Source organism: Cygnus atratus, chromosome 2 (assembly GCF_013377495.2).
Source record: "Cygnus atratus isolate AKBS03 ecotype Queensland, Australia chromosome 2, CAtr_DNAZoo_HiC_assembly, whole genome shotgun sequence".
NCBI classification, from domain to species: Eukaryota; Metazoa; Chordata; class Aves; order Anseriformes; family Anatidae; genus Cygnus; species Cygnus atratus.
The window spans coordinates 37,547,567-37,572,051 of NC_066363.1; the positions used below are offsets into that span (position 1 = coordinate 37,547,567).

At 40.4% G+C, this 24,485-nt stretch overlaps 2 protein-coding genes and 1 long non-coding RNA gene across 9 annotated transcripts; 1 reads left to right on the forward strand and 2 right to left on the reverse strand.

Moving 5' to 3' along the window:
* Positions 1-603: 603 nt before the first annotated feature.
* On the reverse strand, positions 604-2,928 carry DPH3 (diphthamide biosynthesis 3). Its single transcript, XM_035556429.2, has 3 exons — positions 2,789-2,928; positions 2,553-2,627; positions 604-2,079 (listed from the first exon to the last, which is right to left on the reverse strand). Exons 1-3 carry the CDS (start codon positions 2,894-2,896, stop codon positions 2,014-2,016), a joined length of 249 nt encoding a protein of 82 aa, XP_035412322.1. The 5' UTR covers positions 2,897-2,928; the 3' UTR covers positions 604-2,013.
* A 31-nt stretch (positions 2,929-2,959) lies between these two features.
* Positions 2,960-20,597, forward strand: OXNAD1 (oxidoreductase NAD binding domain containing 1). 7 transcript variants are annotated; one of them, XM_050708445.1, is made up of 10 exons: positions 2,978-3,018; positions 4,901-4,943; positions 5,728-5,840; positions 6,337-6,499; positions 6,769-6,832; positions 10,043-10,149; positions 13,790-13,931; positions 16,348-16,590; positions 19,443-19,551; positions 20,231-20,597. In XM_050708445.1, exons 4-10 carry the CDS (start codon positions 6,369-6,371, stop codon positions 20,383-20,385), a joined length of 951 nt encoding a protein of 316 aa, XP_050564402.1. In that variant the 5' UTR covers positions 2,978-3,018; positions 4,901-4,943; positions 5,728-5,840; positions 6,337-6,368; the 3' UTR covers positions 20,386-20,597. The 7 variants fall into 7 exon arrangements, with proteins under 7 accessions (XP_035412314.1, XP_050564402.1, XP_050564406.1 ...); XM_050708449.1 differs by lacking the exons at positions 2,978-3,018; positions 4,901-4,943 and adding an exon at positions 5,096-5,447 and having other exon boundaries at positions 16,348-16,384; positions 16,493-16,590; positions 19,512-19,551; XM_050708447.1 differs by lacking the exons at positions 2,978-3,018; positions 4,901-4,943 and adding an exon at positions 5,102-5,447 and having other exon boundaries at positions 16,348-16,384; positions 16,490-16,590.
* LOC118252772 (uncharacterized) lies at positions 19,551-24,388 on the reverse strand. Its single transcript, XR_004780240.1, has 3 exons — positions 23,815-24,388; positions 23,060-23,155; positions 19,551-19,670 (listed from the first exon to the last, which is right to left on the reverse strand). It is a non-coding gene; the product is annotated as an uncharacterized LOC118252772 (long non-coding RNA).
* Between the last annotated feature and the right edge of the window lie 97 nt (positions 24,389-24,485).

The window sequence follows — 24,485 nt, forward strand, 5'->3', positions numbered from 1 at the left end:
AGTTGACTGAAGCATTGATATGTACTAACTAACATAACCCTAGCGCGTATATAAGTGGCATTAGTAAATAAATGCCATCCAAATAAGATGCAGCCGATAAACACTTTTTTACAACCGTGTAGGAATTCAACCATATGGAAGATAAATAATTTTCTACTTAAGTTTCAGAAAAACATATCTTCATGACAATGCCTTACCTTTATTAAAAAAAGGACAATCCCCCTTGAAATCTGGTCAAATTAATTCTGTAAAATGCATGCACATTCAGATATCCCCCATGAATCACTTTGGTTCAAGATAATTGCTTCTGAGTATACATTCCCTGGTGTTCCTTTTTAAACCTACCCTACATGGTTTTATTTATAAGACTTGAGGGAAATAAAACAAACAACTGATATTTATGCAGTTTGAACAGGAACTTAAATGGGGTTCCTGTAAACTTCCTTTGTAGCATCTATTGCTAGACTGACAACCACTTTTTTAGCCAACCTGAGGAGATTTCAGTATCACAAGCACCGCAGCAGCAGCAACTCAACACCTGCAGAAACCATTCTGGCTGGAGCACAGACAGAATAAACAACAGCTCATTATAACCACTGGTGCAATTTCAAGAATCTTTATTTAAATAACAGTCAAAATAAATATTCGCTAAGAAATAGCTAACCAGTTACCACAGCATTTTCTGAAGCCCAGGTATTTAAGTGACACGAGTGCCACCTGCTGGTTTCGGCACAAAAACACTTCGGGTTGTGCATGGTGCCTTCAGAACTTCTAGCTGCAGGGCGTAGGGTTTGTTTGTTTTTAAATAACTAGAATGTTCATTTCCAACATTCACAGAACGTTGTAAGAACAAAAATAATTAGAAGAAAGATATTAGTAAGACTTGTTTATCTCTAGCGCCTGGAGTGAAATAATTATATAAACGCTGCACAAATCTTTTCCCCCAAATTCACAGATGTCAAATCCAACAGAACATATGAATGATCGTTATTTTCAATAAATACTTATATGCAGTGGCCTGTAATACAAGCAGTAGCCTTGGAATCAAGGTACTTCAAAGTATATTCTTCCAATTCTTTTCTATCTTAGATTCCTTTTTATTAATAAATCAAGCGAACTGTGGGCATCTCTTATCCAGGAAGTGACAGAACCTTGACAAAGCGAGACCGAAAAATTCAGGAAGTGCACTACTATAAATGAGACAGAGAACTGCAGCCTATTTCACATTTGCTGCAACAGTCAAATCACTGAGAAAATACGGGTATATTAAAATCCATTTTTGAGTTCAAGTCCATTTGCACATTACTAGCTTTGAGGAGTAGAAGACTTGGACTCCTTCTGTTTCATTTCACGGAACAAGAGTGTATTGTTATTTCAGATATCCAGTTAATACAGCTACCAAAGCTGTTTCTAAGCAACTGCAATTTATCAAACAGATCTGCTTCAATCCACGTGCTGCGCCTTCTTTGCGCTTGCAGTAGCGAAAACAATTTACCAGCAGCAGTGGTTCTGGGCCTCCTGTTCTTCCTAAACTCAGCACAGGCTGGAAGCACGAGGGTCCACTTCCGAGGTGACACCGAGCTGCACCAACACAGTAATTCTATATGGCACGATGCCCCACAGACCTTCACATTTTGTCTCCCAACATTTCGTCTCTCTGTGCCATTTTGCCCTCATATATGCTCACCGCTCTCTACCATATCCAACTGTACTGTTGCTTTAGGACAACTGTGCACACTTCTGAATACTGATTTGAAGTCAATCAGGATCATATTCCAAGTCTTCCAGAATATGTAACCCAACTATTAATTTCTTAAAATGTGTAACATTTTAGAATAAAACCCGTTCACGTTCATGTCCCAGAAAATTCTTATTTGTGTCATTACGACAGCAACTTATTGCACTCATTTCTCACAGCAGCAAGAACTTCCAGGCGGAGCACCACGTCTCTTCCTAAAGTTGTCATTCCCATAATTTCTTATCCTAAAGCAGCAACAGTTCACGATGCGTTCGTCAGCACTTGATCAGTTCCTTGTTTGTCAAAGGTTCTGCAATGACTTCATCACGCATGAACTGTTCCTAGAGACAGCAAGCAGAGTTTTAGTTGGATATCATTATTTTTGGATCTCCTCTCCCTCAAAAGACATCAGATCACCATTTTGCATTCTGGTCTGCACATAAGCAGCATGAAATTGCCTCCCAGAAGATGAAAGCTGTAGCATGCCTACTACTTATGAAAAATAGATTAGATGACCATGCTGCTGGAGTCGCAGACATCTTAACACCTCTGAAACTGTTTTGCCCACGTTTCACCCCATGCTCACCCAGTGCAGGCATGATGTAAAGCTCAGACGCAGCAGCAGGCGGGCACCAGAAAAGAAAATGAGGCAGGAGACAGAGACACAACGGAAGGGACGCTTCAGCTGGCTCCCTGACAGCCTCACCCCACGCTTACCGAGGTCTTTTAAAAGCCCGCAGCAAACCCCCAACCCCACTTGACTGAGGTAGCACCGGACGAAGCGTGGAGGCGCAGGCTGCCCTCCCGCACCCACCTGGTCGTAGATGACACGCAGGATGAGGGAGCAGCTGGGGCAGGTGGCCACATCCTCGCCGTTCTCCAGGTCCTCCTGAAACAGACCCAAGAAACGCTCAGTCAGCGGCCTCCCTTCACCCAAGGGCCCCCCCCTTCACCTCACGGGGGGCCCCCCCCTTCACTTCACTTCACTTCACCTCACCTCACGGGGGGGCCCCCCCTCAGCCCCAAGGGCCCCCCCTCAGCCCCCATTACCCGTGTGATGAGGAAGCGGTCCCCGCAGGGGCAGGGGTAGCTGTACGTGCCGCTCTCCGCGTCATACTCGAAGTCCTCGATCTCCACCTCGTCGTGGAACACCGACATGATGGCGCCGGGCCGGAACGGGCGGGACGGGACCGGGCGGAAGGGGAGCGACGGCGCATGCGCAGAGCCCGCCTGCTCCCCCCCTTCTCTCCCTCCCCTCCCGTCACGTGACGCGGTGCCGGGTAGGGCACGGCTGAGGCGCGGGCTGGGCGGGGGGCGGCCGTTAGTGAGGGGGGGGGGGCGCGCGCGGCGGGCGGCCGTTGGGCAGGTAACGGCCGGTAACGGTCGGTAACGGTCAAGGGGTCTGAGGGGAGGGTCCCCGCGGGGCTGCGGGCTCGTCCTGAGTCTTCTCTCAGGGCACGGACAGAGCCGGGGAGGGTGCGGGGGTCACAGGCGGGGGAGAGGCTGGTCCCGGTCTGTGAGGGCACGGCGCGGAGCGGGGCACAGGGCACAGCCAGGACTCGGCGCGAGAGGTTCTGGAGTTTGTTAGCTGCGGAGTGAAAACTACAAACCGATTTTATTGGGGTTTGCGGGGTTGGGAAGTCATTGAGGATGGTATCATCCAGGTCCAGCGGGGTCTGCACTGGGAGAACTCAAGAGTCAGTGATTTAGGGCAGTCTCACTCTTTCATGTATTTATTTATTTATTTTTTATTTTTTTTTTTTAATGTGTAGACCTGCACATATTTATATCCTAAATGAATAGCTGTCAAAATGAGGCTAGCTTTAATGGCCTGCCAACCCTAGCAGCACAATGATTAAGTTAAGCCAAGTGCGTAAATTAAGCAGCTGAGAGTCTTTCTACTGGATTTTAAAGTTAGGCCACTTGTTTGGCCAGCAGATGTCGCCATGGTCGCAATCCCAGAAGAGGTTTTGAAGGGTGCAAGATGCTTTAAAAAAGAAAAAAATGATTTAATCTTCATTCTCAGCCCTTGGCCTCCAAAGCAAAACATTGGACTTCTTGCTGTGATGATTTAGTTAAAGTCACAGCTATTGGAATAAACTGCTTACATAAAAATGTCCTCTTTTGAACTTCACTTTTAATTAGTAAATGTGATAGAGTGAAAAGCTCAAAAACAAGAATCAAGAAGCGCGTGGAAGCCTAAAAGAGGAGATGCAGATGAATGTAAGCAAACTGCAGTATCTAAACAACTCTAGATCATAAGCTGATCTCGTGAATTTGAGTAACTCAGTGCTTTCTGAGCAGGGTTTACAGACTGAACATGCTGATCTCGAGTGAGGGATGTGATTTCTTCGTGAGATGTGTACTTTGTCTTGGTAGACCACTTAAAGAATGGTAATACACGTTATCAATACCTTTTCCACATTTGCATGCAGACAGTACGGAAGTATTTTGTTCAGTAAAGTACTCAGTATGTGCTGTGGCAAAAACTTTTTACAGCAGTTTTGCCTGCTGGCGGCGGAAGAGTTTTTAATAATTCCGCTTTGAAAAGTCACAAGCTGCTGTGTAATTAAATGCTAAAAAGCTATCACGAATTACGGACAGGAAGTATTTCTCACGCTTGAAGTGGGCATTTTAAGCAGTTACAGTAAATGTATTCCGTTTCTGAGCAGCCTCATTTACGAAAGCTCTGCCTCCCATTTGTACAAGATTACAAACAGGACAAATTACCGAGTGACCAGCCAGTGCAGCTGTTTGTGAAAGCCTAGCGTATAGGCCTGATTAGTTAAACAAGCTGGATCATTGCCATTTAAAAGGATTCAAAGGGAAAAACAAACAGTTTGAAAATAAATTATATGCTTTAAAAGCATGCAGGAAAAGGGGATTTAAATTGAAGTAAAAGAAGCAAGGGACAGCTTCATAGAACCAGTATGATAACTTGCTAGGTGAGGATAATATGAGAATTATCTTAATCCATTTTAGGAAAAACAAAGGCAGATTTACAAGCAATGAGAAATATCTTTTGGCTCACTGTTAACCTTTTCCTACACTTGATGAGTGAAGGATATTTCTGATGTTTCGAAAATTGTGCGTCAGCTCATATTTCTCTGTCAAAGCTCCGTTTTGGTACGCAGTTCTGAAATGCACCCTGTGTCTCCACAGGAGTGCGTGGAAGTCTCTTCTACCCGTTTAACTGTTCAGAGGTGTAAGTATTTTGTAGGGTGTATGATTTGCTGCGTTGACATGTATTTCTACATCACCCCCTTAACCGTCCCAGAAAATAGGAGGCATGTACGTGTTTTTAACCCATAAATGGTTTTATTTAATGTTTATAAATGTCTATTAGAAAATAAATTCTGTCTGGAAAAAGGTAATACATATTCAGTGTTTGTCCAATCTTTTTTTCAAACATAAATATTGTGTGAGCACTTAGAATGACAGATACGCTGGCCAGGAGGGACTGCTGGGTGTCATCTGGTCAAAGTCCTGCTTGGAGCAGGGCCGGTGCCGGCGCGGGATTAGGCCGGCCCCAGGTGCAGACCTTCACGCTTCAGTTCCTGAGGTTTCTGTCGTCCCGTCCTGCAGTTTCTCAGCGTCCCCTGGAAGGGACGCCGTCCCGTTCAGCAGGCCAGCCGTCCCTGTAACTTAACACCACCCACAGGTTTGCTGGCGGTACGTCCTGTCACCGTCAGCCAAGCTCTCAGTGAAGGTAACGAACATCAAGTGGCCACCAAGCCTTCCCGTCTGTGCCCAGCCACTTTTCAGCCGCTCCAGCAGCCCCTTTGCCTGGCCTCAGCTTCCTGACGCCTGTGGTGTGGGAGGTGGTGTCAGGAACCCCAGGAAAGTCAAAGCGCGTTGCGTCCACCGCCGTCCCTTAGCTGCACGACCACACGCGTCATCACAAGGAGACGGCCTGCTTTGTCAAACGCAATTTGCCCTTGGTAAATCCCCGTTGAATTGCCCTGATTGCTTTCCCGGCTTTCGCACAGGTTCCAAAAGGGCAGGCCCTGAGCATTTTTCCGGTGACACGGGTGGTACTGACTGGACACGGACGCTGCTTCTTGCTTCTTAAAGATGGCCACGCACCTGTCTTTCTAGTCAGGTGAGGACTTTCCCTGGTAACTGTGGCCTTTCACAGATGATAGACAGGGGCCTCACAAGCATGTCTTCTGTGTCTCATAGTGCCCTTATATCCTGTCGGGCTTTGTGCGTTTGGATACATCCAGCTTCTCTAAGCAGTCCCTAGAACTGTTGCTGCCCCGCTCTTACCTGTCCTCCTTCCCAAACACTCATGGTACAAGGATAGGTCTGGCGGCAGGCTCTGCCTGCGAGGACAGAGGTGAAAACGGGGGGACTTCATCATTTTATGCATCATTTGTGACTAGGTTTTCTTCCTGTTCTATTTGTGGATGCATAGTTTCACTTCTTTATTATACTTTTGTATTTCTAAAATTCCTTCTTGCTGCCTTGTACATCTGTTGCTAATTTTAGCTCCAGCTGAGCTTTGGCCTTCCTGATCTCATGGAAGTAAAGGGTGAGAACGAGCAATGTCAAACAGCGGGTATTTTACTTAATAAATATTTATATGGATTTTTCAGGAGTTGGAGATTCTGAAGACAGCTCGGCCATCATGGCTCATGCCACTATTTACATGGGTGTGACCATTCCTCAGTTCCTGAGAGGTGCTGGCAGAATTTGTCCTGCTCATTCTACGCTGACGGTGTTGAGGCACTCTGCTTTTTGTTACTGCACAGTGAATGGGTAGGTTATCCATCTACAAACGCCTTTTTTTTTTTTTTTTAAGGAGAACTTCACGATAACACTTCAAAATAAATCTGACAAGTTATTACAGACCTGTAAATACTTAGCTAGCTCCTGATTATATTTTTCCATTTAATTCTTGCTTAGACTTACGTCATCTGAAACGTAGGCTGGATTACACAGGCAAATCATTGTACTAACAGAAATTCTATCAGTGAGGGACGGTAGCACAGTTATCAAAATGACAATTTGTTTGCTTTTTGTTGCAGCACATTAAAATCAAAAAGGAAAATGGATCATCTAGAGAGAACAGCAAGCAATTTTCGCCAGGAGGTTAGTGTTCTGTTCTTTGGGATGTTAGTAACTTTTTTTTGTCTCGTGTGAAGAAACTGGATAATTGGTTTTGATTCCCAGGATTCCTTTTCTCTTCTACTAGAGTACATTTCACTTTTTTTCCCCTCATTTTTCATATTTGATACTGTTGTAAAACGGGTGGATTTTGTGGTGAATGGATGAAATGTAAGGAGGAAGCAAAAACTGTCAATACACATAATTGTTTACTTCATGTTAGACAAGAAATTTAATTGAATTCTAATCAAGTATGGACTATGATAGGTAATGAAAGCACACCCCTGTCGACCATTTATACATATGTTTCTCAGATTTTTATGGATTTCCACAACTGTGATCCAAATTTGAGATTAACAAAAAATGTGGAAAGTGTAATTTTATACCATGAGAAGAAGGATAGAGGCGTAGGTGTCTTGGAGGGAGAGTTGTTTGTTGTAAAAAGGATCTTGGTTTTTATGTGCTTAAATTCACAGGTACAAGGAAGTTTGGGCGTTGTTCTCCATCGCAGTCCAGAAATGCTTATTCTGGATACAGTTTTGCACGTTTTTTCCTAATGTTCAGAGGGGAACATAGTCTTGTATTTCATACAGGTATTTCCTTTCTGCAATTAGCTAAGTAGGTGTTCTGAAATTTTAAATATTTTGAGAATATGACTGCAATTCTCAAAAACGTTTCTCTAGTGAAACAATTCTGAATTTTTCTTAGGCTCTTCCAGAGAATGAGAGTACTTTTTGAAAGTAAAGTGGGAAAAATCCCGTCCCATCCATATACAGCTGCTCAAGTGGGTCCGATTTATGCTGAATTAACTCAGCGCACGGATGGAGTGACTGCGTAGAGACAGGTGTAGATGGATGCATGTTCTTGTTTGCTTCAGACATGGAAAGACGGATTGCAGTTTTACAACCATGTTTTCATCTTGTATATTTCTGATTGCTTGCCTTGCTTACTTTTTCTGCTGAAAGCAAAAGCTGGGTAGCTGGAAAATAAGTGGAATAAGTGGATACTTAGGAGTTGGGAGCTCTGCGGAGGTGCGGAGAACTGTGTAATGTCTGAGGGCAAGAAGGAAGCTGTATGGCTAGGGTGGAAGAGCAGGGCTCAGTTCTGCTAACACAAATTCTCAGCGTGTTAGAGGATTATGTTGTTTCTTTTTAAAAAAATGCTTGATTTATATTTTGTTACTTTTCTTCTGACCACTTTAAAATCAGTTTATTTTAAATCCTCCACTTGGTTTGAAATTCCGTGTAATCAGCAGTTTGCTTCTCGCAGCCTGTATTGCCTTATTTGGCCATCGCAATCCTTTAGAAAGATGGAAGAATTATAGGTCTGCGTTGCATTAGCATACATGCCACACTATCACCTGCTGAAGTGTGGTAATGTGAAGGGCAAGGGCAAGAAAAAGTGCCTGACACTTTCTTGAAATACAACGGCAAAGTCTAGGGTCGTCTTCTCTTACTGCAGCCTTGCTCGATCGGATACACTTGTGATGGGCTGAAATACTGGCTGAACATCCTTGGTCACCCTGGCAAATTTCATTTCTGTAATAACTTCGTCCTGATTATGTAGTATGTTTCCAGTGCCCTGTCAGATGTATTGACCAAAGAACAAATTAGGGAGTGTACACAAGAGTAAAGAAGGGAAGAAAGAAGATCCAAAGTCCATTTCCTGCACTTACAGTTCCTCCGTTAAAACAGCCATTTAAGTCATGTATTTGACATTTTGGCTTGTTAATGTAGAATGATCACTTTTCCCATTTAATGCTATCTGTTAATGTGGAAAAGAAGCGTATGCTACTTTATTTTAAATTGGCAAATGTCCTGCTGTTTTGTGGGACAGCGGATGTGTTCAGATGTTGCTTTACGAAGAAATTAATTTCCTGCCGTGTGTTTTAAATTAGCATAGTTTCTTTTCCTTTTTCTCTTTTTCCTCCTTTTCCTTTTCCTCCTTTTCCTTTTTTTCCTCCTTTTCCTTTTTTTCCTCCTTTTCCTTTTTTTCCTCCTTTTCCTTTTCCTCCTTTTCCTTTTCCTCCTTTTCCTTTTCCTCCTTTTCCTTTTCCTCCTTTTCCTTTTCCTCCTTTTCCTTTTCCTCCTTTTCCTTTTCCTCCTTTTCCTTTTCCTCCTTTTCCTTTTCCTCCTTTTCCTTTTCCTCCTTTTCCTTTTCCTCCTTTTCCTTTTCCTCCTTTTCCTTTTCCTCTGCTATTTAGTCTTACACAAATAAGAAATGATAAAGTTGTGGTGGCATTACTAGTATTTACTAATGTGGCATTAGCTTTTTCTAATAGGGTTATGCATATTGGCCTGTTTAGAAAATATGTAGGGTACTACTTTTGTTGTAGAGGTAAAAAATTGATAATTATAGGTCAAAAATACCCAAAGAAGGACAGGGAGGGGATGATAATCTACGTTGTACTTACAGCCATCAAAGAGTCTAAAGTTATGTGGGGCAGTCCTCCCCAAGTGATTCTGTTGCTAATTTGCTTTTCATTTAGCAAAGCACTATTTTTCATCATTTGTATTTGGTCTTTTGTTGCTGGGTTTGTTTGGTTTTTAACTCCTTAGAAGTGGTATCAGATAACTAGCTATGACTTTTGCATCCCCTCCCATCTGGTTGCAAAATAAAACCCCTTCCATTAACCAGTAACGAACGCTTGTGTCTCGGTTTCCCTGTGTTCGCAGGTGACACACATGGTCAAATGGGTAGGTGTGTAAAGGCAGTAATGCAAGGCATTCAATTACTTCAGTAAAACTAGATGCAGATCCCAAATTCTGCCAGCGACTTCAGTAGCAGCTGATAATTTTGCAAGTTTCCTTTGTCAGTCTTCACATCAGAGATCTTTTTATTTCATTGCTGGAAAGATAGGGGGGTGTTTGCTTTGTGCAGGTGTCAAGAGAATCTGAAAAGTGGTAGTTGGCAGCTGCTTCTCTTTAGCTGAAGTAAAACAAGTTGATATACGATCTTAGATGAAGCCTGACAAAAGTGACAGACGTGGTGGTCTGTAAGTAGGAAACCGTTTCTCTGTTCACTCTGTAGGCCACTGTCTTCTTGGTTCCCTACCACAGTGAAAAAATGTTGGTGCTTTAGGTAATTAAATATTGCGGGTAACGGGAAGTGATAGATATCTCCCATACAGATCCTTAAGTACTTTCCCTGAAGATGCTGTTTACATAACGCAGTGACTTATTTTCCTTTTGGTAGGTAATTTCACAAGCCAAAGTGTGTGGAATCACCAATGAATCGGAGACAGTCAAAAGACTCCGTTTGGCTATTGCAAATAAAGATTTTACGTTCAAAGCAGGACAGTGGTAAGATTTTCCGATATTTAAGGGGAAAATTACTCGCAGAAGTCCACTATAACAAAATGGTAAATGGCCTCTGATAATTGAGCCTTGGAAAAATTTAGTAGTTTATATAAGAGGATGTTTTATTATTCAGGGCTGAGAAAGTGCTGGTATTTTTTAAAAAGCCATTATTAAATATGCTAATATTAATTTTAAATGTTCAGTCTGATTGTTTCAGTATTTTTCTCTGGTTTCTATGTCCTACAAGATTTCTACAAGAGAACTTCAGAATCGAATTGTTCAGTTGGAAGGGACTCCCAAAGATCACTGACTCCAACTGCCTTTGAAGTACCCTGCACTTTATTCTGCAAGCTGTCTTTACAGCTTGTATTTACTGGTCATTCTTACAGTGGAGCAGGGACTGCTGCTGCTTTGCAAGTTATTTATTTTTTGGTTTTAACTGTATAATTAAACCAGAATTGCCTGTTATCTTTTATTCTCCCTCCCCCCAAAGCTTCCTCTTTGAAAGGAAGAGCCTGTTAAGTCAGTTTCATACAGAACTACATATCTGCAAACTTGAAAATAATGTTGAATTATTAAGTCTTTAAAATTAGCTGCTTGTTTAAGCAACCTTACAGTGCTTCTGTTGTTCTGCCCCCCCCCCCCCCCCCCCCCCCCCCCCCAACACACTGGATTTTCATGTTTGTCTTCCTTTCTTATTAAAAATGCTTTCGCTCCATCAATGTTCTTCTCTCTTAATTTAAAATTATGAGTAGTTGCTTTTGGCATTGGTCATTTAAATGGTTCTTAAACTTTTTATTGGCTTAGGCCATCTGAAAGTGGTTTTGCTGGAATCAAAGTATAGCTGTGAGGGTATTAACAGCATATGTTACTCTTGTAGTGTTAATATGCTGGCTTTTAAATTTAGAACCAGAACACAAGATGTTGATTGCAATAATTTGTATTTGTGGAGTAATTTGCTGCAGTTTTTGCACATGTGCAGTGACTCATATTAAATTCTTGCTTGCCAGTACTCAGAAAGTGCATTTACCCTCCAAAAATGCTGTAGCAATTATCCTGCTGAAAACTGAAAGCTTTAATTATAATTACTCTTTTTCATTTTCTTCTTCCTTTAAAGTGTTCTAATGCTATTGTAAGGGATACAACAAGTTTTCTATACTTGTAGCTATAAACTGTGGTAACATTTTTTGATGAGCCATACAAAATACCAGACCACAACTTCCTGAGTAGAAAAGGCTAGCTTGTTAGAATTCGCTATAGATGCTACAGCCGAAGATTATCACTAAATAATATAGGTATTTTTGCAAGTGTTTTAATCACCCAGTTTTTCAGAAGCAAAGGTTAATTTGTTTTTCAAGCACGCTGGTAGATGTTGGTCTTCATCTGACTTCAAGTAATAACGAAAAGACTTGTTGTTCTGTTATCTGTTTAGATTTCCTAAAACACACGTTGAGGTATGTGTGTGTTACAAATAACCTACAAGAAGTAGCTTTATGGTTTTGTTTCTAATCTCCAGCAACCATTAGTAACTGCTAATGGTTGTTCTTTTCTTAAACGCTTGGCCTAGGTAGCCTGTAAAATGAAGGAAATGAAAAACAGCCGTAAGGTCTTCTCTGAGTTACATCTTTTCGAGCCTCTCCTTTTTGTGAGGCTGTAACACTGTGGTTTTTTTGTCTTTTCTCTACAATTCCTTTCACTTAAGCTGTCACAGATAGTATTTCTTCTGTCCTCTTACACTCCCTATGCACAGCTGAGACATGTCATCAGAAATACAAGCTAGTCCACAAATTATAGTGTCCTAGGCGCTGAAATCTTTCATCATGATGTAATTGGGAAAGAAATACATAGAAGGAAAAATACACCTGCATTAGTCCTATAGAAGGGAAGAACTACATTCAGTTTAGGCTTTACAGCAACGTTTGGTTTTGTATGCAAGTTTCTCCACCAGGCATGACGAATTCCTCCCTTTATAGGTCAAGGAGAACATTATAACTTGAATGTAAATTGTTACTTTACAGCATAAACGTCATTTCTTATTCATTTCGTTAATCTAAATAGTGAGATTATTTTCCACCAGAGGGTGGTAAAGAGCTTTAGTAGCTTATTGAGGTGTTCTTCAATATGATATGCGCTGCAACACAAGAGTCATCCTTCCTCATCTCTCGATCCTTAGTGCCGGGGATGCTGAGCCCCAGTTAGTGGGGCTGCAGAAGCTGAGGACAGCGAAATAAGTGAAGTGACTGATTTTTACAGATCAGCCAGCCTTCTCAAGTTTTGTTGTTTGTTGACCTTTCATGTGCAGTCAGATATTTCTATAAGCCATCAAGTTTATAAGCATAAAGTAGAAAATTGTTTCACTGTACTACTGTGCACTATGCACTTTGCGCGTACTGCAAGAGAAAGAGAATGTTTTTCTTTGAAGGCTGAAGTTTTGCGCGGAGCAACCAGGCAATGTTTTTTATTCAGTAGTAAACCATTCAGAGTGCATCTCTCCTCCCTCAAGATTCTAAAGTCTCCATGAAGAATACAGCCTTTCTGTTTAAAGACAACATGCAGTGGAAACTGGTCTACATTTCGTGTTGCGTTCCCATTTAACTAATACTGAGCCAGCTCAACTGAGGCTTGATTATGATCATAATCATTATGAAGTACTTGGCATTGCTTACCGGTGCGGCTGTTCCCTAAGCGGAGCAGCACAGTTGGCTTTGAACATTAGTTTTATTTTGAAATACAGGGATATTGTTATGTGCTGTAGAAAATCGAAGTATTTAAAGACTTGGCAACACGGAGGAGTTTAAATGTTAGTTCACACACTGATGTAAAACTTTTTCAGATGCTATTTGAGCATGGAAGCCTTACGTTTATGAAAATGAATTACAGCTCGCACGTAATAATGACTCGCCTTCCATATTATCTAATTGCTGGTGTTGCAAAAGGTTGGCCATATGTTAACCTGCTCATGTGTAGAAACAACTGATGCATGGTTTACTTTTGCTTAAAGGAAATTGTAGTTACTTATTTCAGTCCCAATTTCTACCAACTAGAAAAAGATATCTGCCACCAGAGGGCACTGCGGCTCAACAGGTAAAGCAAAGCCGCTTATTCTAGTAACTGACTTTTTACATAAAGAATTTTTTATTTATTTTTTTTTAATTCAAATATTTCATCTCCCAAAGAAAAGTGTTTATTCAAAACCCCCGAATTTCCCCCAAGTGAGTTTCCCACCCTTCCTTTGTTTCAAAATCGAAGAGAGCAACAAAGGCATTGAAAAGAGCAGGATTTAAGCTGCTCTCTCAGGCCATATTGTGTTTTTGCTTTGTTTTAATACGCAAATAATTTATTTAAACAGTTATAATTCTAGTCTGTTGCAAGACATTGCATCTAATGCTCAAGGCAGAACAGTTTAAAGACCTGCTGGTATAATAATGATGATGACGTGTTTCTAGACGACAATAAATCTGAGAAAATGGTGTTAGTCAAGATTAAGTCTACTTATTGGAAAAGTTATGTTGTGGAAGTGAAGATGTTTTTGTAAAGGTTGGGTAATAGAAATAAAGCCAGCAATTTTGTTTTGCCTACTGTTTTCCATGTTTTGGTTTTGTTTATTTGCTTGTTTTAACTTCTGGTTCTCATCAATTTTTAGGGTTGATTTCTTTATTCCTGGAGTATCTGTAGTTGGGGGATTCTCAATGTGTTCAAGCCCTGGTCTGTTGGAACGAGAAGGAATATTAGAGCTGGCAGTTAAGTACGCTGCTCATCCTCCTGCTCACTGGATTCACACTGAGGTAAATGAGATTAGCTGTTGATTGTGAGCTTTAGCATTAGTTTTTCATTTTCTTTTCTCAGTTGGGGAGGGTGGGGGTGTTAGACTACTTTTTATATTTACTGCAAAACTCCTGTTGACTTGTTTGAGCATTTTTAATACAATATAAATGTTAAAACCTTTATTCAGTGAGAAACTGAAGTAGGATACTGATACAGTAATTTAGTTATTGTGATCTTTTTAGTCAAATTGTGCTTGGTGGGCTTAGTGATACTGCAGTCTTCATGTAAAGGATCTTGGTCCTTTGCAATTCATGCACTGAAATCCAGAATTTGCATAGTATTCTGTGAAATATGCAGTATTTTTGTAATATTGACATAATCTAAGACTTGATTTGTTTCCTATATTAAACGTAAGGGCTGACACTGGCCTCCTGCAATGTTTTGTCCATCTGTTTACCCTGTTTAGTAAGAACAGTACTATCTCTACTGCTGATCATGTTTCATTGATGATCTGTCTTACCAACTTCTGTGCTTTTCACAGTGCTCTTTACTATGAGCTGTCCTATTTGCTATTTCCTGTCTGGTATTTAAATTGCTTAAATGTGGCCACAGGATTTAAATTGACAGATTCTTTCAGGTTTACAGATACCACAGTAGTGTTCCTGGTACAACAGATACAGTAAAGATTAATGCAACTTTACTAGAATTGAAAATATCCAAAGTGATGCTTATCTAATAATCTAGTACTAGGCCATCCACAATATTTCAGTTGGTGCCATATCAACGTATCTCCACTGGAACTTGCACAAAATAACCTTTTTGAGGTGTTGTGTAGAAAGTGTAGTGGGCATGCCAGCAAGACCACGTAATAGTTAAAGGAGAATTGCCTGTTATTTTGGTAATGCTCTTTGAAGAGAACGAGAGCCTAAGTCCATAATAGCCAGTCTCTGAAGACTCTTTTAGGATTTTTGATGTCATAATTCAGTTTGCTGCTGATGAATTTTCTGGTTGAATTTATAGGAAAATCTTTAGTGAAAAGGTAAGCTAGTTCACATGTGATGCTGAAGAAAAACCTGCAGGGTGTCTATTGACTGTTCTACCTAAACAAAACTGCATGCTTTTTCCTTAGGAAAGAAGAAAAAAAAAAAAACTAGCAACCTAGATTTTGAAAAGGTTGTATATAGGGCGAAAAAAATTCTGGTACTTAATTGTTTAAAAGTTATTTATAAGGGAAGTTAATATCTCAGGGTAAAAGATGTCATGGGACCAGTACAGATTCAGAGGTATTTAATTTTTAATATTTCTGTATATAAAATCAATAATTTCAGTACAGCGTACCTTATAGCTTTTGGAAAATATAGCCTTTTATTTTAGAACAATGCGTGTGTAATGCATTGCTTCACTTCTCTAAGGCATTTTAGATCAGACAGGAATGAGATTGTTGCACTCTAAAAATGCTTATTTCCACAAAGAATATCATACCCAATTTCTTGGGAGGAAGTGCTTTTTTCTGTAAACGATTAACTTCTAATGTTTCAACTTTTCTTTTTCTCTCTTTTTTCCTGCCTTGTTTTGCTTACCTCTCCTTTTTATTTCTAAAACCCCGTATATTGTCTGAAATGAGTTCTGTTTTCTGCTACCGTTGGTTCTGTTAACTTACAGAGAGATGTGGGAGAACTCACCTGGCTCCTTTGTACTGCATTCTCACTCTTCTTACAGAGAAGCAGTACCAGTTTACCGAGAAGATACTTACCCACGTTTTATTTATTGTACTTTAGTTTCCCATGTATCAAAACAAGCAACAGCAACAAAAAACATGCTTTGGCAAATTTCTGTAAGAAATTATTTTTTTCTGTACAGAGATTTTCCCCCTTTTTCTTCTTCTGCAACACTGAAGCTGCAAACGCAGAAGTGGTCCTGCAGGAGATGTTCTTGTGGATACTGACATCACTTCTGGGTTGTTTCTTATTAGAAACAACCTTGAGTCTATGAAAAACCTTGAGTCTGTGCAACTCATTCTGACTTGCTATGAGGCCTCACAGCAAGGCCTTTTTTGACATGAGACTGGGATTGAGTATAATTGTGATCCTTGCATGTTAACCTCGGGTTTTCACAGCCAAATACTGCTGTTGAAAAACCATCAGGTGAATCATTCCTCTTCCGTCTCTTACGTGGGTGGGAAGGGGGAGTCACCATCCTGCCCCAGCAGAAGACTGAAACTTCTGAAAGTAGAACTAGATCTCTAAAGACACTGTGTAATAGATGACTTCAGATAAATGGAAACTGCATTTATTTTAAAATACCTTATTTTTCCCTCATTGGTCAATAAGAATAAAAAGCCGAAGTTCAGCAAGGCTTGTGACGTTGAGGTGCAAGAAGAATAATTTCAGCCTTTGCTTGTAGTTTTGAAATTAAATATCTTCTTTTCCATCCTAGTGTACTCTTGACTCAGAAGTGGCTCTGCGAGTGGGAGGTGATTTCTTCTTTGATCCTCAGCCTGGTGACTCCCCTGTAAAACTAGTGCTGATAGCAGGAGGTGTTGGAATTAACCCGTTGTTTTCTATACTGCTGCATACAGCAGATCTTCATGGATACCAAGAGGGTAAAGGAAATGCATACAAAATGGGAACGGTGAAGCTGTACTACAGTGCAAAAAATACAAAGGAACTCTTATTTAAGGTAAATAACAACTAAAAAAAATAGAACTCAGCTATTCAGCTATTAGTGTGTGTATCATTCTGTTGCCAAATTACAGAGAACTCCTCTGTGTAGGACACCGTACAAACAGAGGCCAAATCACTTCCTGCCTCAAATCCCACATGCATTTTAATTACTTACAGTGGTGTACAAATGTCGGATGCTGTTGGATATACCTGCTTTCGTTGACTTCCCTGATCAATCAATTAGCCCTGCATGTCGACAGTGTGCTATAATCTTGTAAGAGCATCCCAGTATACCAGAGATTCTACGTACGGTAACGTATCTGTGTATATACACACTAATAGTATGAATTATGCTATATATTGTGATAGCATAACCACATAATTGCAGAACAGATTGTATTGAATGTAAAGACTAGCAAGAGTAATTATATCAAAAGGAAACACTTTCCAAACTCATAGGGAACCTTTGTTGATAAGACGGTAGTTGTTATTGGGTGTATGAAGGATTTTATAAGCAGTTCTCATAAAATTGCTTCTAGCAGTACTTCATCAGCATTTACTTAGCAGTTTAAGATCAGTTATCACACACTCAGCCATTAAGGGTTACTGACAATGTTTTATGGTCATGTTAGCACAGCTTCTGTAATGAAGCATCCCTAATGATTTAGGTTTCTTTGAAGAATTGAAAGCTTTTGATTGCAAGATCAAGGTGAAAATTTATGATGACTCCAGAAATTGTATACAGGATCCATCATGAGTTTTTCCTCTGTACTCCTACCTTATTTCTAGACCCGAAGATGTTTGCTTTCTTGAAGAGTCATTTGTTTGTTGTTAGAAGCAGCATAACAAACTGGAACCTATCTATTCTTCCATCTGGCCCTTCTAATCTCCCATTCTATTCTGAGCCTGCCCGCTATTTTTCAGCGCGGGAGCCAGCATTTCTTGGGTTCCAGTTCAGTAGTGTTATGACAGCAGAGCTGTATTAGAGCTTCTGGAACAGAAGAGAACACAATGATAAGTTGCAATGCTTAAAATAGATTTTTCCCTTCGTTTTTCATGTCCCTCCAGAACACTTAAAATAAAATTCTTTATGTCTGTGCAGAGGATTGAGGGAATAGGATCACTGGAGTCTTTATGTTGTTGTGAGATACATCTATATTAATCGCCATGAGGAATTTGTAGGGTTTTGCTGGTGTCTTGGAGGGCCTGTTTCCTGCAGCAGCGTACATTCAGTGTGGTCCTTCATCCCTGCCAGCCTAGGGTAACTGGTTCAGCACTGGTTTGGGATGTGCTCCAGTTTCACAGCTATACGGGCTGCTTTTGAAAATCTCATTCTTTAAAATGGTGGAAGCAGTCAATCTTAGAACAGAACTACAAAGGACAGCATATTAACTTTGCTACTTCAGGGTGCCATTCAGCTGGGTTTTCCTCATTCCATTAGGACTGAATGCGATTCTTATTTCTTTATTGTGGCTGGGACACTGGGATAGGTGTTTTCCCTTAAGTCTATATGGCTCAGCTGTCTGCTTTACTAACTTACCAGGCTGCAAAGATCCTGCTGAGCTGTTCAAATTCTCCTTCACTCAGTTAAAGCGAGCCTGTCCCTTGCCCTAGGATACCACAGGAAAGTATTTTGGTGTTGTATGCCACATGTGTGATACCTGCCACTTTCCATGTCTCTCAATTTACAGAGTGGTAGATTTACAAGTAGGTGCTGTGAATGACTGCAGGATTATTTGAGCAGGTTAAGTCCTGCCTTAAAAACTGCTTAGGCATGCCTTCTGGCTAGGTCTTAGGACTTTGACTCACCAGAACAGGATTTGTTTCGAAAGTGCTATCAAATTGTACATGGATATGTATAGGAAGGGGGTGGAAGTTTAGAGTAGCATTCAGAACAGTGAAAGCAGGACAATATTAGAGGTACTAGTACAGCAGTGTCTTATGTGCTGCTCTGTATTCCACGTCTTTGTAGGGAATCAGAAACAGGTTTGCTATGGAATAAAATGTCTGCTTTTTTTTTTTTTTTTTTGCTAAGCAGTCCGTGGCAGTCTGTTCAGTGCAGTAATGAGTTAGTAAGGAAACACGTAGCAAAATGAGCTAATTTACCTATTCACAGAATATAAATTATTTCCAGTGTCCATTCCAGCAGTGAAAATCCCAGTTGGTACAGAATCTAGACAGTAAACTAGTCTTAGTTTCAGAACTAAGTACAGCATCTGACTGACAGGGGTTTTTTGTTTGTACGTTTCTGTTGTTTTGGTTTGGGTTGGTTTGTTATTGAACCAAAGCCGCTAGGTTTGTGGTGCTAACTACCACAGTTGTGAATTACCGAACTCAACATCAGAGTTTCTACTCCGGTAAAAATAGTGTTAGTACATTACACAGTAGTTGGGTTTACTTGGGGGAAAAGAAAGAGTAAAGGACCTAGAAGTTTTACCAGATAAAGCAGCTGAGACTTAAAAAAATCGGTAAGGGATGATAAACACTTGCTTCATGGTGGTTTTTTGTTGTTGTTGGTTTGGGTTTTTTTTGTTTGTTTGTTTTTTTAAATGGAAAACCCCGTGTGGAAGTGGAAGAAACGAGGAGAGGACATACCTGGTTGTTAGATTCAAATCTTAGAAATTACAACCTGTTGTAAAAAAGGAGAAAAGCTCTAATAACATAGCTGGTAGTATATTCAGATTCCAGGTATAGAAACTCTGTGTACTTCTGCAGATCAGTCCTTTGAAGTCGAGCCCGCTGAGTCCTCAGTGCTGAAAAGCAAGAGTCCTGGTACTGACTAATACTCACTGGTGTGCTGGGACGGTATGCGTACATCTGCTTTGATTTAATGGCCTGTGGTATAAGCAAGTGTGTTTAACATTACAGAAAAATATTCTTGGTTTGATGAATGCATTTCCTGGAAAGATCATGTGTCGTTTCCACGTTACCCAACAGAGCTCACAGATCTGCGAAGAGCTTCAGCCGTATGTCACAGGTAAGCACCACGGCACTGCACAGCGCCCCTTTCTCCACTTCCAAGTTTGATTGCCTCCTTGGAGATGAAGTTTAACGTAACTAGTTCCAGCGTATGTTTACATACGTAATTTAGTATTTCTAAAGTTAAAGATTTAAAATGAGATGCGAGTTAAACCCAAGTAATTTCAGTGTACATATTATGCTTTGCAGAAAAATTATACTTTTGCAGTGTTTGTTTGCTTTTCTACTGAACCACCTCTATTAAATCTAAACTTCATACTGGTATTTCCCACTGAAGATTTATTCCAGAAACTAGTATTTACTTTGCTTAAGGCAGGACTGATGAAGGATAAGATGACTGTTTGCAAGAGGTACTTCATCATGTTTCCATTTCTGTTGTATTTGTCTTAGAGATATTTATCTATTTTTTTTCATCTTAATATGGGATTTTTAGTTGTATGTAAGCCATGTTTCTGTTCAGTGACTAATATCCCATGCATTCCAAGCTGGAAGTACTGATCTAGATTCCCAGAAGCACAAATGGGTTTGGAGGCCTCAAAACTAGATACCTATTACCCTTAACCGGGCCTGACATTTTTAAGAAATGAGTGGTTAAAATGCCCCTAACCAGTCATTCTTTTTGATATTACTGCATGAGTGAATATCTCTGTTCTCATTTCCTACTTTTTTTTCATCAGAGGGAAGAATATCTGAAAAGGATCTAGAAAAACATGTATCTAAGGATACTTTATGGTACATCTGTGGTCCACCTCCAATGATAGAATCTATATCCAAACTACTGTACAACATCGGTGTTCCTAGAAACTGTGTTTTCTTTGAGAAATGGTGGTAGTGAACAAAAAATAATTTGTTTTCAGTGTATTTTGATATAGTGAAATGTACAGAAAATGGACTTTGAATTATTTGGGAGATTTTACTTCATAAATGAAGCTGTCTTCAATCATAATGGTGTTCTTTTAATTTAACAGTAATATAACTAATACAGTGCTGCTGCTTTTGGAAAAAAAAAGTGATTTTATATTAAAGACATTAACTATTCTGGTTTATGGATGATTTGTTTATTTTTTATGGGTATCAGCATATTTTGACTTTATACACTTGTTTTACTAGTCACCTTTTAAAAGACTCTGTGTCCAATTCCGTAGTTGTAGAGAATTGATTGTACAGCAGTGCCCAATCAGTTTATAATAAATAATAATTCAGGCCATAACTTCTGAAACACTTCTGGACTGTTGTGCTGCTGAGTAAACACACTCCTTTCCACGGTTCTAGATATTAAAGTAATAGTTTTATAGAAGTAGAGGTACTGCATTGTGACTTCCTACACCTGCCCATTCATGTTTAAAAAATAAACAAACCCTTTTATGGGGTTTACTTAGGTCATTGTCAACTGTGTTGACAGTAGGAGATATTTTTTCTTACTTATATTCAGACCTGCATTAAAAATACTGGTGTGTGAAACATCTGTTAGCCCCCGACAGCGCTGTACAGAGCTACTCCTGTGAACCTGCATCCCTTTGCTGGTGCTGAGGAGGCCATCCAGCTCGTGCTTGCAAGCGCCGTGTCCTCAAAAACAGCAAAGATCAGCAACAGCTGAGACAGGAAACCTCCTTAATCCTGCTTCAGTGTAGAGTTTTAGAAGGTCGTAGGACATACCCATTTTGGTTGGGGGAAAAAAGTGTCTAGAAACCTTGCTCTTTTAAGGTGTGACTGTGCCACGTGGTGCTGATAGCTATGTCCTTCTTGAACAAAGTTCCCTCCTCCCCCAGCTTGTAGAAAATCTCATCATAGATATGTTGAAAATAATAATTTAAAAAGCTATAATGAGAGAGAATTAATTATCTGTACAGACAGTTCAAGTCCTTAAGTGGTAGATTCCCAATCTATACCTGAAGACCTCAAAAAAGGAACATTTAAATTACTACAAATACTAAGTAATATTGGATTATTTTAAAATCTGAAACAGATGAGGCCTCCTCTTTGTTAGTGGTTCTTTTCCTTGAGCTAAATGTTTCAGACAGTGGTGAAATAGATAATGCAGCAAGTTTCCTGCCATCAACAGCCCTGTACTTTGCCTTAAAGGGAGGTTGCAAATATGCTGATACCATCACCTGGTTTTCAGCCTGGAACAGCACTGTTGGTGTCAAACAACTTTTCAAGGATTCCTTCCCTTTGCTTGGGTAAAAAGGCCTATCACCAGCCCAGCTGTAGTTTTCTCCCAAGAAATTGTTTCAGCTTCAATCTGCTGAGTCTTGGCACTGTTAACCTCTTTCATCAGTCTCAGATACGTTTTACAGGTTGTAGGATGCCTCCTGCCCCATCTGCACTCATCTCGTCCTCAAAAAACAGTGAGACAGCTGAACAAGGAACCTCCTAGCCCTTGCTGTGAGTGCAGCACCAGAATAGTACTGGAATGTGTGGTAATTGTTGCAGAAGTTGATTGAACAGACAACTGACTGAAACAATCCTAGAGGTTTTTAGCAAACTGAGTTTCAAAGAAGAAAAGCTGGCCTTCCTGCAGTTCAGAACAAACAGAACTTAAGGAAACAAGGCTGCACGTTTGATCATGAAGAGGAGAATAGTGCATCACGGATCTTAAAGATCTGTCTCAGGCTAGGCTTTTGGGGGACAGCACTGTGTTGGGGGTTTGCTTGCAAGTCTGCACCTCCTGGTGAGCGCAGGCTCATATGCTTGTGCTTCAATACCTTACAGCACTATACGCAAGCTGCAGTCGCTTGTCCCCTCAGCAGTCCCTGCAGCCCAGGGGGGATGTCTCATCAGATTCCCTCCTGCTGAAACGAGGGGAAGGATTCTTTCCGAGTACCCCTGTTTCGAGGAACGGTTCCTTGTTCAGTCACTCCGGAATGTAAATAGGACAGTGTGCTTGTCACGAAGAATAAAACCAAGGGGTTTTGTGTTCATGAAGATCACAACTGACAGGTCAGAGCTTGATGCTTGAAGGAAGCAGGGTTTTTCCCTAGAAACGTGCAATAAACGGGGCTTTTGGGAAGTGTGGTGCCCTAAAATAAAAACCCAGTGAGGTTCCTCTGTGTTTTACCAGTGTAATGATAAAAAGATTCTGAGAAACCTTTATATGTTATTTTCCTTATGACTTTGAAGTTATTATGTGTATTAAACACTGCTTTACCCTTTATTTCCCTTAATGCACACGCTTTCTTCAGCCCAAACGACATCTCTTTCATAAACGACTCCTCAGACTCGCACCAAAATGGGCATTTAACAAAAGGCATTTCAAAACCCTTTGCTTCTGTAATCACCCTCATTCCCTCTAACCTCTTTCTGTCATCCCCGGTTACACTCAGATGGAGAGCTGTAGGGCAAAGACACATCTCTCTAATCGTATGGTTTCACCCACTTGTGTAGGGGTATTAAAAACTCACCCACGCTCCCCTCTACAGCAAAGGTGATACACACACACACACACACACACTCACGGTGCCGTACCAATCACCTCAGTTACTGTTAACAAGAAGTTCTTTTCTTACCTCGAAGTTATCCTGCCAAAAGGCCCTGAACATCTTAGCTCCATAATGCATATAACGGTAATAACTGTCAGCATCCCCTGCCTCCATAGCTTTTTCCTGTTGACACAAAAATATTTGAGAAGTCTCTTCTTTCTAGGATTTAATGGTCTTGTAGTGAAACATCAGTTTCACCTTAAGAGCCTTTTATTGGATCCTACTCCGTCATAATTGAAGCAGAAAAAAAAAAAAAGGAAAATTAATTAACCTATATAAACATACGCTGTACAAATAATTAAATAAATGTGATGCTACTCTAGGCTGAAGGAAACAGAAAGCAACCCCTGCTGTTCTGAAGCTACTGAGTTGGAGAAACATTCTCTTCACACTGTCAAATCGTAATACATCATTTGAGAAAATGTTTATTCATCTTATATTTGTGCTATCAGCTAAGGAAAGACTTAAGAAGAAAAAAATAGACTAACGGTTACTTTCCTGAGAAAAAATGGTAGAATGAGGTGTGTGTTCATCTCCACACTTAGATTTAAACTTCGTGAGATGGTCTGTGAGTTACCTCGTGTTACAGCTTCATCGGGCTGAATTGTTTTTGCCCTCTTGTGACATTTACTTTAGCAGTTTGCTGTGTGCTCGTCTGATACAACGAATATGAAGTATTCCTATTGGATTTGCATTAATTAACTGGAAAATAGTGACTATTCAGTTATTGCATCATTTTAGTTAGTAGGGTGCTTTTAGAGTGAATAAAAGAAAGCACTTACATTGAAAGCCTTTTCTTCCAGCCCTTCAGTGTATAGGTAAGGTACTGATTAGAGTCAGCTGCCACATTGAGCACCACAGGCACCTTTCTGCTGATGAAGGCTTTTGCGAGGATAGCCTTTTAAATCCTGAAGCACGTTTCCACTGACAACCTTGGATACAACTCTTAATTCATAGGTGCGTTGGTATTGTTAGCCAGCACTCTTCATGCCTTTGAGAAGCATTTATTGGCAAGAAATTAGTATCGGCTCTTCTTATGCTTTTCACTTACAGGATGATGAAAATCCTGCATGAAAATCGGGAATTGCTTTATTTCTGCCCTATAATTGGCTCCCTGAGGCAAACGTACCGAGTCACAGAAACTACAGTGAAAAATCAGTCTCCACATGCTCACCTCAGAAACTGAGGATGATATAGGAGCCAAATTAAGAAAAAAAATAAAACCAACAATGTATATTGTATATTGTTTTCTGCTTCATTTCTAGCTTCATTTCCATGCGTATGTGAAAGCAACTGTGCACTATGATTTCAGTGAAATTGTTTGCAAGTACACAGACCAATTAAAGAAATTATGCAAGATGAAGCGCCAGATACAACTTCTGTGCATTTGGCCTCTCTTAAACTTCACATAAACTATTCTGACGCCTGAACATTTTGGACTTTCAACCCACCT

What these genes read in the sequence shown, in the direction of transcription:
- OXNAD1 (XM_035556421.2), top strand. Translation starts at nt 6,369, where the DNA reads ATGGCTCATGCCACTATTTACATGGGTGTGACCATTCCTCAGTTCCTG. An exon ending in ACGTTCAAAGCAGGACAGTG is followed by an intron (nt 10,150 to 13,789) that starts GTAAGATTTTCC and finishes ATCAATTTTTAG; the next exon opens with GGTTGATTTCTTTATTCCTG. An exon ending in GCTTCAGCCGTATGTCACAG is followed by an intron (nt 19,552 to 20,230) that starts GTAAGCACCACG and finishes TTTTTTCATCAG; the next exon opens with AGGGAAGAATATCTGAAAAG.
- DPH3 (XM_035556429.2), bottom strand. Translation starts at nt 2,896, where the DNA reads ATGTCGGTGTTCCACGACGAGGTGGAGATCGAGGACTTCGAGTATGAC. An exon ending in ACCGCTTCCTCATCACACGG is followed by an intron (nt 2,628 to 2,788) that starts GTAATGGGGGCT and finishes GGTCTGTTTCAG; the next exon opens with GAGGACCTGGAGAACGGCGA. An exon ending in TGCGTGTCATCTACGACCAG is followed by an intron (nt 2,080 to 2,552) that starts GTGGGTGCGGGA and finishes TGCTGTCTCTAG; the next exon opens with GAACAGTTCATGCGTGATGA.